The sequence below is a fragment of the Arachis duranensis genome, chromosome 9 (genome assembly GCF_000817695.3).
Source record: "Arachis duranensis cultivar V14167 chromosome 9, aradu.V14167.gnm2.J7QH, whole genome shotgun sequence".
Lineage (NCBI taxonomy): Eukaryota > Viridiplantae > Streptophyta > Magnoliopsida > Fabales > Fabaceae > Arachis > Arachis duranensis.
The window spans coordinates 118729749-118743350 of record NC_029780.3 but is presented as its reverse complement, the minus strand read 5'-3'; the positions used below and the strand labels follow the sequence as shown (position 1 = coordinate 118743350).

Sequence of the window (13602 nt, the reverse complement as noted above, 5' to 3'; positions counted from 1 at the left end):
CCTAAACCCAAACCCCTAAACCCCAAATCCCAAATCCCAAACCCCTAGACCCTAAACCCTAACCCCTAAACCCCTAAAACCCTAAACCCTAACCCCTAACTCCTAAACCCTAAACCCCTAAACCCTAAACCCCTAAGCCCCTAAGCACCTAAACACCTAAACCCCTAAGCCCATAGACCCATAGACACTAGACCCTAGACCCTACCCCCTAGCCCCTAGACCCTAGACCTTAGACCCTAGACCCTAAACCCTAAACCTTAAACCCTAAACACGAGACCTTTGAGATGGGGAGGGGGCGGAATGCCGTGTGAGTTATGCCTCATTGGTGGCAATTTATGAATTTATATAGAACGTCAACAAAAAAAAAACACCGAACATATAAATCTGAGTTCACTATTGAAACCCATCAATAAAAGCCAACATGTCAAATGAAAAGCCCAACAGTTTCAACCAAAACAAAAAAATATGAAAAATTAAATCAAACAACACAAAAAGAGAAGTGAAAAAAGGAATAAACTAATGAATCAATCAAAATAGAATGCTCACCAGCCTGAGAAAGCAACTGAGTTTGCTGCTTCTGCTGCTGAGCCGCCGCAGCTGAACCCTTCTCGGGTGGAGACGCCAGTGCCGCCGCGGTGATTTTATGTGAAGGGTCCTCGGCGTCGTCATCTAACAAATGGAAAGTGTTCGCCGTCGCCATTTTTGGAAAGCCGGGGCGACATGAAGTGCGACGAAGCAGACCAGAGAGAGAAGTGTCAATATCGTCGGTGCGGTAGGGTGCTACGGCAAAGAAGGCACGCCGGTGCAGCTCGGAGTGCAACGGAGCGCACCAAAGAGAGTGAGAGGAAGTACGCCAGAGAGAGAAAAAGAGCACTGTGCTTTTCCTCTTCTTTCTTTATTTTTATGGAAAATTCCAAGGTTCTGAGAACCAGACCGGTCATCGAACCGCTCTAGTTACTGGTTTATTGATTTATTGGTTCAACCAATTCCACCGTAGTTCAACTGGAAAAACCGTTTTATAATAAACACCTGATTCTATAAAAATTCAATGAATAAAGCAACTGGTTCTAAACACTCTTCTACTGCATTTTTTAACTTCAAAAGGGGATAATAAACAACTAGTTCTATGAATAAACAAACTACAATGATATGCAATGCCAAAAACAGGCCAATGATAAAATAATAAAGGGTTTCTCTCTTCAATTCTATGTTCAAGCTTGTGGCAGACCAGAATTACCGTTGAAATAGTCTTCCTTCTTAATTCTTATATACCTCAAAGAATTTCCAACAAAATGAAAATTGAACACAACACACAATTTTAAAACAAAAACAAAACAACACTCAGAAATCAATCACCTCTTCCAAACACAGCCTTAAAACAAAATAGAACAACATTTAGAGTATGGGCATTAATCACAAAAAAATGATTTCTGAAACAACAAAAACAGCAGAACAACATTCAGAGTTTGAGCATTGATCATAAAATATTGATTTATGAAACAAAACAAAAACAGAAGAACAACATTTAGAGTTTGAGCATTGATAACAAAAAATTGATTTCTGTGGCCGGTTCGACCGAATTAACCGGGAACCAGTCATTTGACCGGTCCGATTTGTCTTTAGAACTGTTATGCAAAAAACCGATTTAAAAACCGGATGAACCGGTGGTTAATCAGCAAACCGAGTGAACCGGCCGGGTTTTTTCAAGTCCCGGGTCGCTGATCCAACAATCAAAACGGCGCCGTTTTGATTCCAGAGAAAAAACAAAAAACCAATGCTGAGTTATCCCCTTTCTTTCTCTAACAAACACCCTCACCAACCCTAGATTCTCCTAAACGGCGAAACCCTATCAGAGCCACCATCACCATCTCCCCTTTCATTCTGCTCTTCTCCTCGCGTCGCCAGAAGCTAAGATCGGTTCGGGGCTGTTGTTGGCATCGCCGTTTTTCTGCTCGAGCTCTCTTTGTCGCTGCTTCTTTGCTCTTCATCGTTGGTCGTTGCCGCTTCTCCAATCCTCGCCGTGGGTCGTCACTGCTTCTCCCCTCCTTGCCGTGTCGTTTCTTCTTCTCACCTCCTCGTCGTTTTTTGCTGTGGCCCCTTCTCGTCTCCCCGCCAGTCTTGTCGTCGCTGCCTCTCTGCTCCGTGTCTCACTGTCGTCGCTTATCTGTTTCACGTTACTAAAATTCCCAATTTGAATTTCTCTATCTCGCTGGCTCTATGCTGTCTTTTCCTCTCCTTCGCTGGCAATCCAGATAACGTAAAACCTCCCCTTTATCCTCTTCAATAATGTTCAATTTGTTGTAATTGTATTACATTGTTTTCTTCTTTATTTTGTTCTGAATATACATATGATATATTATTGATGATTCTGCCGAGTTTTGAGATATTCATTTTCTGAAGTTTTATTTGAATTCAGTCCGTTGATGTTGAATTAATTCTGCTAAGATTGAGTTATAAATTTACTTTTTTTAAGTTTAATTTATTAATTATGCTGAGATTATATTTGCTGAGATTGATATTGAATTAATTCTACTGAGATTGCCAGATTGGGTTATAAATCCAATCTGTTTTACTTGTTATTTTGGTAAATTGTTATTTTGCTGTCATTGATTCAAAAGAGAAACATTGCTACAATTCTGCATTGGATTTACTATATAGCTTTAAAATAAGGGTTGGATGAAGTTCAAACAAGGAGTAGTTTATTCATAGAAAAAGAGAATGAAGTTAAGAAGTAAAGAACAAAAAGATTACCTAATTTATGAAAATGGAAAATTCAGGAATGGAAACCTAATTTATAAAGGTTATTCATGCTTTTATATTGTGTTTTTTTTTTTGTTTAGTTAATTTAATTGTTCAGTTTTTGTGTATTCTGAGCTTCTTACTGTGCTGTGGAATTGCTTCTTCTAGTTCAAATTGAAGACTATACTGATTTCTTTTTCTCCCTGCACCATACTAAAATTTGTGGCCTCAAATTTAGGTAGCCTATAATGGATCATTATCTTCTGTTATATCAGGAACTGATATTGTTTGACCAAGCTTAGAAGTTGCTAATGTGTTATATATACATGAAGATTGAGAAACTTAAATGAAAGAACCAAGCTTCGACCAATTTTAATTCATACAATGCTTTAATTGCTCTGCACCTTATCTCACAATATATGCCACTTTGAATTTTTAATAATTTTATGTTATATTTAACTAAACCGGTTCAACCACGGTTCGACCTCGGTTGAACCATTGAACCAATGAACCAGTTACTTGACCGGTCCGGTTCTCGCAACCTTGGTCAAACCCAAAAAACCCCTAAGCTGCTTCAGTTTTTTTGGTTGTTTCCAATCCAGCACAGCCTTGGATGAGAGCGAAAGTGACCCTTGGATTTCTTTTTCCCCTGTTTCAATCAGCTTTTCAATTTTTTTTTTAAATTTGTGTATTAGTCTTTTGTTATTCAGTCTTTTAAGCATTTAGTCAAATATTCAAGTTGTAGCAGCACTTCATTGCTTCAAAGTTCAAACAAAACAAAATTGAGACAATTCAAGAATAAGCTAAAAAGTGTGAAGAAACCGAGTCTTTCTACCAAAAATTACTTAGCTAAAATCAAGAAATTTGTTTTTTATTTTGAGCTGTTTCAGTGTTATGAATTTGATTTTGAATGTCTGATGAGTGATTTGTGATTTTTGAATCTGAAATTAATTAATTTGTGATCAGTGTTTTGAATTTGAAATTTGCGAGAAGTGATTTGTTATGCTGCATTGCTGCTGTTGGTATTTAATTTGTTGTTGAAATAGTTACGGATTTGTTGAAATAGTTACTTATTTGTTTAATTCTGAATGCTCGGTTCTTCTTCTTTCTTTTAATTTCTGAAATTTTTGTTCAAATTTTCTTGTAATATTTTGTAATGTTTTGTATGTTTGTTGCTGTTTTGTAATTGCTGGTTGCTGGGTGCAGGTTTAGTGTCATCACTGATTTAGAATATTTTGTAATGTACAATGAATGTTTGTTGTTGTTTTGTAGTTGCTGTTTTGTAATTGCTGGTTGCAGGTTTAGTGTGATTATTGGTTAATGTTTTGTAATGTTTGGTGCTGAAGGCTGATTGTTGAGTTCAGATATAGTTGTTTATTTTGACTTGGGTAAAGAGACTTATGGTCATTTTTTCCTGCCTTGTATCAATTCAGATGATTATTTTCAGAGGATGAGCACTTATTTATGTATCTTGAGAAACTGTTTCTGTTTGTTATGAGCACTTAGTTTCACCAAGAAAGCTTAGTTTGTTATGAGCACTTAGTTTCACCAAGAAAGCTTAGTTTCGCCAAATGGTCCTCAAAGCAACTCATCCAAAATGCTGCTGCACAAATCCAAGTCTATTATCTCTTAAAGCCTGCATGCTCTTTCATTTGGTGAAGTCTTTCTAGCAGTAGTCCACTGCCAACTTTGTTATTAATAATGTTATCAAATTTGTTTATCCAAGTACTATGTTTATTTTTTTCAGTTGGATTTATGATAATTCATTTGATATTCTTCCTATTCTTGTGAGATATTTCTTTTAACATTTTGTGTACTGATGAGGAATTGTACTTGCTTGGTATCATGCTTTCATCTGGCAATTTTGTATTTACTATTAAAAAAAAAAGAAATCCTAAAAAAGTAACTTACCACTCCATTGGAAAAATTTCATACTACCCTATACCCTCAACTTAATACTTGGTTATTTATAATTTATTTATTATTTTATTCTAAAATGGGTTTTTTCGGTTGAACCACCGGTTGAACCGGTTGGACCAATAAACCAGTGAACCAGTGACTAGAGCGGTTTGATGACCGGTCCGGTTCTCAGAACCTTGAGTAGGAGAGGAGATTAAGTTAAACACCCTCATTTTTCACCCTAGATCTCCGCAGCCTCACCTTCTTCCTCTGCCTCCAACCGCTGCTTCTCCTCTCTTCTAAGGTTTCCTGCGTCTCTGCCGGCGCCAGCCACTAGTTCGCCGTCGTTCATCGACGGTGCGGTCGACTTCGTGTTCTCCGCAAGTCTCGACGAGGCGCTGTTCCCGGCGAGATTCGCTAGAGAGATGGATCGCCGTGTCAGGTCTGGTGGCTTGTGTGTTTATTCGCTAGCAAGGCCCAAATGAAATAAATTATATCCCCCGTTGGATGAAAAACTCTATGATTGGGTTGGGTCTGGGAGACACTTCACTCACAATCTTATTTCTTATTCATCTTCTCTTCTCTTCACGTGTGTTTTGTTTTTCTAATTCTCCCAATCAAATTTTAGTCTCAGGCGTCTTCTCCAATAATCCCAACGAACGAGTGTCAAGACTGGCCTCGCAGGTTAATCAATGGATAGAAAAAAGTACAGAATTATGATGGTCTCTGATTTTTTCTATCCCAACTTTGGTGGCGTCGAGAACCACATCTATTATCTCTCTCAGTGCTTACTCAAGCTAGGCCACAAGGTCATAATCACATTCTCTGTAATTCAATCAATTTGTTAGTTAATGATTTTCTGCTTATGCTGTTAATTTCGTTTTCGTAATTTCTATGAATTAAAAGAAAAATATATGATACGAGTATTATCAAATTCAGGTAGTGGTTGTAACTCATGCATATGGAAACCGATCTGGGGTTAGATACATGACTGGTGGTTTGAAAGTTTACTATGTTCCGTGGAGGCCTTTTGTTATGCAGAATTCATTCCCAACCCTATTTCCCTCACTCCCCATTATTAGAACCATTCTCATTCGAGAAAGAATCACTATTGTCCATGGACATCAAGCATTTTCCACTCTCTGTCATGAAGCTCTCATGCATTCTAGAACCATGGGGTACAGGGTTGTATTCACGGATCATTCTCTCTATGGATTTTCGGATGCTGGAAGCATACATATGAACAAGGTCTTGCAGTTTACATTGGCTGATGTGAGTCAGGCCATATGTGTTTTGCATACGAGCAAGGAGAATACAGTGCTGCGGTCGGGGCTGCCCCCGGAGAAGGTTTTTGTTATACCTAATGCTGTGGACACTGCAATGTTCAAGCCAGCGGTGGTGCAGCCGAGCCGCTCGGAGATTGTTATTGTTGTTATTAGCCGGTTGGTTTATCGCAAGGGAGCAGATTTGCTTGTTGAAGTCATTCCAGATGTATGCCGTCTGCATCCCAATGTGAGTAGATGATTGAAAAAAAAAAGGAAAAATATTTTTGGTTTTTCTTGCATCACATATTTTGAGTGTAATTCCATGCTAAGGTCCCTTGTGGGAATGGTTTTGACCTTTCTCTGCCGTACTTCAAATTGCAATGTTTTTATTTGGTTCAATTTCTCTATGGTTCTTGCCCTATTGCTTTGTATAAGTTATATTGCTTTTGTGTAAAAGTCTAAATGCTGTTTTTCAAAGCTGTAGTGGGATGTTAAATATGTGAAGTACCTATAGAACCTCTTTGAGAGGCCACAGCATTCCCAAGGAGTTTGCACATTGCTTTCTGATGATAATTGGAATTGTAGGTTCGTTTCATTGTTGGAGGTGATGGACCTAAGCGTGTGTGGTTGGAGGAGATGAGAGAAAAACATTCTCTTCAAGATCGAGTTGAAATGTTGGGAGCCGTGCCACATGCACAAGTCCGATCTGTTCTAATATCAGGACACATCTTCTTAAACAGGTTCAGCTTCCTTATACTTTCCTCCTTTTAAGCTTTCCAATGATGATATTAGAATTTGTACATGTCACCATGTTGTCTAATTTTGGAATTCAAGCAATGTTGGAAGCTTATGTTATTTTCATTTTGAGAGCTTCAACATTCACGTCATTTTACAATCCATATCTATTGTCAATCATTAATAATGTTTGAATTATTTCAGTTCGTTAACTGAAGCATTCTGTATAGCCATATTAGAGGCTGCTAGTTGTGGATTGTTAACAGTTAGCACACGTGTTGGAGGAGTTCCCGAGGTGGGTGCAACTTTCCTTCTTTTACCTGTTCAGTATGAGAATAAATGCTCTTTATTCTTTAAGTAGTTTAATTTTTCTTACAAAAATCTGTTTCTTTCCAATTCCACAATTTTGGAATGCTGTCTTGCAAGGATTGATATGGATTCACTTCTTTGCTGTATAGGTTTTACCAGATGACATGATCATTTTGGCAGAACCTGATCCTGGTGATATGGTGCTTGCAATTGAAAGGGCAATATCAATGCTGCCAAAAGTTGATCCACAAGTCATGCACCACCGGGTGATTGTTGTTTGAGGGATACGTCCCTGATTCAATTGGTAAAAACTAGTTCTTTTTTAATTTTTTTTCTTTTTTCCTTTTTGTAGATGAGGGAACTCTATAACTGGCATGATGTTGCCAAAAGGACTGAAATTGTATATGATCGTACTTTGAAGTGCCCCAATCAAAATCTACTTGTACGGGTCTCACGGTACATTCTTAACATTATATGTTGAATTTGATTGTAATGGTATTGTATACTCTTCACTTTAAAGTTGTAAAGGGAAATCTGATTTTTATTCTTTTTATGTGATTTGTTGATTAGTTGAGGATAAAATTACTTGTTCTGCTTCTAACATAGTTTAGTTGGGTTGGTAGCTGGCAAAGCAAGGAATCATTAGGTTTTTCATTTAGTATCTACACTATTATATTTATTCTTGCTATGCGGACAGTTTTTTGGATTACTAAATTAAGAAACAGAACATGAAGCTGATTATTATTTCTGGATTTTTCTCTTCCATTCAAAGATTGATGTCAATTGGATATCAAAGCCTACTTAAGGAATGAAGGGGCTAGTTCTAGTAGAAACTGATAGTCTGTGTTCTGTCAGATACCTTTATTGCGGAGTGTGGGCAGGCAAGCTGTTCTTCGTGGTTATGATAGTTGATTTTTTGTTTTGGCGGCTATTGGAACTATGGCAGGTAAGCTAGTGGCCTTAGATATGCTTGCCATTTTTAGCTTATTTATGTTTTTAGCCTATAAGCATACTACTTGCATTTCTACTTTATTAGCCTGCAGAGGACATTGAGGAGATGCCAGATTTAACTCTTCCACACATCTCCAACAAAGAGACATTGCAAAAAACCGAATGAAACGCCTATTGTGATATTGAATTTTCATTACTGCACCAGAAATCAGAGGCATGAAGCTTTGTTAGTGACATAGTGTCAATGTGTTAGCATTTACTTTGTTTAGTAATCAAACATGTCAATTTGTTCTTTGGAATTGAAATCACGATTTATTTATTTTTTCTGAGAGGTGCTTATAGTTTAGGACTTTAGGTTCTTTCTTTCACGAGAATTTGCGACTTCCAGTTTTTGTTCCTTGGAAATAGTCCCACAAGAAAGATCCTCTCTTCCATGTAATGAAAATTATGTTTGAGATAGTTGTATTGACTCTATATGTATGCTTATTGATTGGGCTAGTTTAATTGACTGCCTAAATTGCTTTACAAATTTGGCTTGACCTGTTAACTTACATTTAATGGTTTTGTTTTTGGTCATAACATTGTTAGGGCTCGGCAAAAAGATCCGAATTTTGGATTTTATACCCAATTCAGACTAGATCATTTGAAAAAATCCAGTATCAAATAAAAAGAAGTCAACCAAATTACATCGATATTGTAATTTAGTTTTTTAATCCAAACCATTTAAACAGTTTCAGATCTGGAACCAGAATCAGATCCAAATTTAGATCTGAGTTTGATATTGAGTTTGGTTTTGCAGTTCACTATTAACACACACAGCCTCTTCTTCTTTCTCTTTGGATCATTGTTGCACTGCCGTTCCGCCATCCACCTTTCTCTTGGGGTACCAACACTCTAGAAAAGTGTTGATAGCCTTGTGGCTTTGGAAAATGAGACTTGGAGGGAGAGAATGAGGTAGGTAATGATGTTTGGACTTATGTTTATTGAGATTGAAAGCTTCTACCCTAATGATTAGGAATTCATAAATTACGTGGGAACTAGGGGTCTTTGCTTGTTTTGATTTTGGTTCCCCTAATGGCTAGTTGTAATGTGAAGGTTGTTGAGATGGAATCATGAATAGAGTAGAAAACATGAATTTAAAGCTCTTCTTTTCTTTTTAAATGATACTGCATTGATTTAAACATGCAACAAGAAATTCAGACTTAAAAGATGTTCAAATTTATATGGTATCTTTTTTTTTTTCTGCTCTATTCAAAATTCCATCTCAACAACCTTCACATTACAACTAGCAATTAGGAGAACCAAAATCAAAACAAGCAAAGACCCCTAATTCCCACGTAATTTATGAATTTCAAGACTAATCCTAATCATTAGGGTAGAAGCTTTCAATCTCAATAAACATAAGTCCAAACATCATTACCTACCTCATTCTCTCCCTCCAAGTCTCATTTTCCGAAGCCACAAAGCTATCAACACTTTTCTAGAGCGTTGGTACCCCAAGAGAAAGGTGGATGGCAGAACAGAGCGGCGGTGCAGCGACGATCCAAAGAGAAAGAAGAAGAGGCTGTGTGTGTTAATGGTGAACTGCAAAACCAAACTCAATGTCAAATTCAGATTAGAATTTTTTTTGATCTAAATTTGGATCTGATTCTGGTTCCAGATCTGAAACTGTTTAAATGGTTTGGATTAAAAAACTAAATTACAAAATCGATATAATTTGGTTGACTTCTTTTTATTTGATACTGGTTTTTTTCAAATGATCTGATCTAAATTGGGTATAAAATCCAAAATTTGGATCTTTTTGCCCAGCACTAACAGTGTCATGACCAAAAACAAAAGGCCAAGCCAAATTTGTAAAGCAATTTAGGCATTCAATTAAACTAGCCGATCAATAAGCATACATATATAGTCAATAGAACTATCTCAAACATAATTTTCATTACATGGAAGAGAGGATCTTTCTTGTGGGACTATTTCCAAGGAACAAAAACTGGAAGTCGCAAATTCTCGTGGAAGAAAGAACCTAAAGTCCTAAACTCTAAGCACCTCAGAAAAAATAAATAAATCATGATTTCAATTTCAAAGACCAAATTGACATGTTTGATTACTAAACAAAGTAAATGCTAACACATTGACACTATGTCACTAACAAAGCTTCTACCTTGTCTCACTAAAATCTAAATGGCAATCCAAATGCTTCATGCCTCTGATTTTTGGTGCAGAAGCTGCCTAGTCCAGCAATGCAATAAAGCCAACTAAACAATAAAATATCCTCTTTGTATTCTGCATTGCAGACTAGACAGTAATGAAAATTCAGTATACGCATTTCATTCGGTTTCTTGCAATGTCTCTTTGTTGGAGATGTGTGGAAGAGTTAAATCTAGCATCTCCTCAATGTCCTCTGCAGGCTAATAAAGTAGAAATGCAAGTAGTATGCTTATAGGCTAAAAACATAAATAAGCTAAAAATGACAAGCATATCTAAGGCCACTAGCTTACCTGCCATAGTTCCAATAGCCGCCAAAACAAAAAATCAACTATCATAACAGCTTGCCTGCCCACACTCCGCAATATAGGTATATGACAAAACATAGACTATCAGTTTCTACTAGAACTAGCCCCTTCATTCCTTAAGTAGGTTTTGATATCCAATTGACATTAATCTTCGAATGGAAGAGAAAAATCCAGAAATAATAATCAGCTTCATGTTCTATTTCTTAATTTAGTAATCCAAAAAACTATCCGCATAGCAAGAATAAATATAATAGTGTAGATACTAAATGAAAAACCTAATGATTCCTTGCTTTGCCAGCTACCAACCCAACTAAACTATGTTAGAAGCAGAACAAGTAATTTTATCCTCAAGTAATCAACAAATCACATAAAAAGAATAAAAACCAGATTTCCCTGTACAACTTTAAAGTGAAAAGTATACAATACCATTACAATCAAATTCAACATATAATGTTAAGAATGTACCGTGAGACCCGTACAAGTAGATTTTGATTGGGGCACTTCAAAGTACGATCATATACAATTTCAGTCCTTTTGGCAACATCATGCCAGTTATAGAGTTCCCTCATCTACAAAAAGGAAAAAAGAAAAAAATTAAAGAAGAACTAGTTTTTACCAATTGAATCAGGGACGTATCCCTCAAACAACAATCACCCGGTGGTGCATGACTTGTGGATCAACTTTTGGCAGCATTGATATTGCCCTTTCAATTGCAAGCACCGTATCACCAGGATCAGGTTCTGCCAAAATGATCATGTCATCTGGTAAAACCTATACAGCAAAGAAGTGAATCCATATCAATCCTTGCAAGACAGCATTCCAAAATTGTGGAATTGGAAAGAAACAGATTTTTGTAAGAAAAATTAAACTAATTAAAGAATAAAGAGCATTTATTCTCATACTGAACAGGTAAAAGAAGGAAAGTTGCACCCACCTCGGGAACTCCTCCAACACGTGTGCTAACTGTTAACAATCCACAACTAGCAGCCTCTAATATGGCTATACAGAAAGCTTCAGTTAACGAACTGAAATAATTCAAACATTATTAATGATTGACAATAGATATGGATTGTAAAATGACCTGAATGTTGAAGCTCTCAAAATGAAAATAACATAAGTTTCCAACATTGCTTGAATTCCAAAATTAAACAACATGGTGACATGTACAAATTCTAATATCATCATTGGAAAGCTTAAAAGGAGGAAAATATAAGGAAGCTGAACCTGTTTAAGAAGATGTGTCCTGATATCAGAACAGATCGGACTTGTGCATGTGGCACGACTCCCAACATTTCAACTCGATCTTGAAGAGAATGTTTTTCTCTCATCTCCTCCAACCACACACGCTTAGGTCCATCACCTCCAACAATGAAACGAACCTACAATTCCAATTATCATCAGAAAGCAATGTGCAAACTCCTTGGGAATGATGTGGCCTCTCAAAAAGGTTTTATAGGTACTTCACATATTTAACATCCCACTACAGCTTTGAAAAGCAGCATTTAGACTTTTACACAAAAGCAATATAACTTATACAGAGCAACAGGGCAAGAACCATAGAGAAATCGAACCAAACAAAAATATTGCAATTTGAAGTACGGCAGAGAAAGGTCAAACCATTCCCACAAGGGAACTTAGCATGGAATTACACTCAAAATATGTCATGCAAGAAAAACCAAAAATATTTTTCCTTTTTTTTTTCAATCATCTACTCACATTGGGGTGCAGACGGCATACATCTGGAATGACTTCAACAAGCAAATTTGCTCCCTTGCGATAAACCAACCGGCTAATAACAACAATAACAATCTCCGAACGGCTCGGCTGCACCACCGCTGGCTTGAACATTGCAGTGTCTACAGCATTAGTTATAACAAAAACCTTCTCCGGGGGCAGCCCCGACCGCAGCATTGTATTCTCATTGCTCGTATGCGAAACACATATGGCCTGACTCACATTAGCCAATGTAAACTGCAAGACCTTGTTCATATGTATGCTTCCAGCATCCGAAAATCCATACAGAGAATGATCCGTGAATACAACCCTGTACCCCATGGTTCTAGAATGCACGAGAGCTTTATGACAGAGAGTGAAAAATGCTTGATGGCCATGAACAGTAGTGATTCTTTCTCGAATGAGAATGGTTCTAATAATGGGGAGTGAAGGAAATAGGGTTGGGAATGAATTCTGCATAACAAAAGGCCTCCACGGAACATAGTAAACTTTCAAACCACCAGTCATGTATCTAACCCCAGATCGGTTTCCATATGCATGAGTTACAACCACTACCTGAATTTGATAAAACTCGTATCATATATTTTTCTTTTAATTAATAGAAACTACGGAAAAGAAATTAACAGCATAAGCAGAAAATCATTAACTAACAAATTGATTGAATTACAGAGAATGTGATTATGACCTTGTGGCCTAGCTTGAGTAAGCACTAAGAGAGATAATAGATGTGGCTCTCGACGCCACCAAAGTTGGGATAGAAAAAATCAGAGACCATCATGATTCTGTGTTTTTTTCTATCCATTGATTAACCTACGAGGCCAGTCTTGACACTCGTTCGTTAGGATTATTGGAGAAGACGCCTGAGACTAAAATTTGATTGGGGGAATTAGAGAAACAAAACACACGTGAAGAGAAGAGAAAATGAATAAGAAATAAGATTGTGAGTGAAGTGTCTCCCAGACCCAACCCAATCATAGAGTTTTTCATCCAACGGGGGATATAATTTATTTCATTTGGGCCTTGCTAGCGAATAAACACACGAGCCACCAGACCTGACACGGTGATCCATCTCTCTAGCGAATCTCGTCGGGAACAGCGCCTCGTCGAGACTTGCGGAGAACGCGAAGTCGAACGCACCATCGATGAAGGTTGGTGAACAAGTGGCTGGCGCCGGTGGAGACGTAGGGAACCTTAGAAGAGAAGAGAAGCAGCGGTTGGAGGCAGGGGAAGAAGGTGAGGCTGCGGAGCTCTAGGGTGAAAAATGAGGGTGTTTAACTTAATCTCCTCTCCTACATGTATATTTGTTGTGGAACTTTCATCCAGATGTCAGCCTCACAAATTTTAGGAATAAAGAAAAAGGAAAAGAAAAGGTAAACCACAGGGCTCCTTTTCTCTCTCTGGCATGCTTCCTCCCACTCTCTCTTTGATTTGCTCCGTTGCACTCCGAGCTGCGCCGG

The 13602-nt window shown here is 37.5% G+C and overlaps 2 protein-coding genes and 1 pseudogene across 2 annotated transcripts in view; 1 reads left to right on the top strand and 2 right to left on the bottom strand.

The window, feature by feature from the left end:
* The first annotated feature begins 1789 nt into the window (after positions 1-1789).
* LOC107467967 (phosphatidylinositol N-acetylglucosaminyltransferase subunit A) lies at positions 1790-8427 on the top strand. The gene is made up of 9 exons (XM_016087193.3): positions 1790-2257; positions 5267-5447; positions 5578-6150; positions 6489-6643; positions 6843-6933; positions 7097-7213; positions 7300-7403; positions 7803-7893; positions 7984-8427. The coding sequence occupies exons 2-9, from the start codon at positions 5331-5333 to the stop codon at positions 8062-8064; spliced, it is 1329 nt and encodes a 442-aa protein (XP_015942679.1). The 5' UTR covers positions 1790-2257; positions 5267-5330; the 3' UTR covers positions 8065-8427.
* A 2028-nt stretch (positions 8428-10455) lies between these two features.
* LOC107467947 (phosphatidylinositol N-acetylglucosaminyltransferase subunit A) overlaps positions 10456-13602 on the bottom strand; it is an 8638-nt gene continuing 5491 nt past the window's right edge. Inside the window, exons 3-6 of the mRNA XM_052253943.1 lie at positions 11636-11790; positions 11346-11436; positions 11066-11182; positions 10456-10980 (exon numbers count right to left, since the gene is read on the bottom strand). Of these exons, the coding sequence (XP_052109903.1) occupies positions 10852-10980; positions 11066-11182; positions 11346-11436; positions 11636-11790 (492 nt within the window). The 3' untranslated portion in view covers positions 10456-10851. The remainder of the gene's footprint in view (positions 10981-11065; positions 11183-11345; positions 11437-11635; positions 11791-13602) is intronic.
* Positions 11811-13602, bottom strand: part of LOC127741471 (phosphatidylinositol N-acetylglucosaminyltransferase subunit A-like) — a 7677-nt pseudogene continuing 5885 nt past the window's right edge.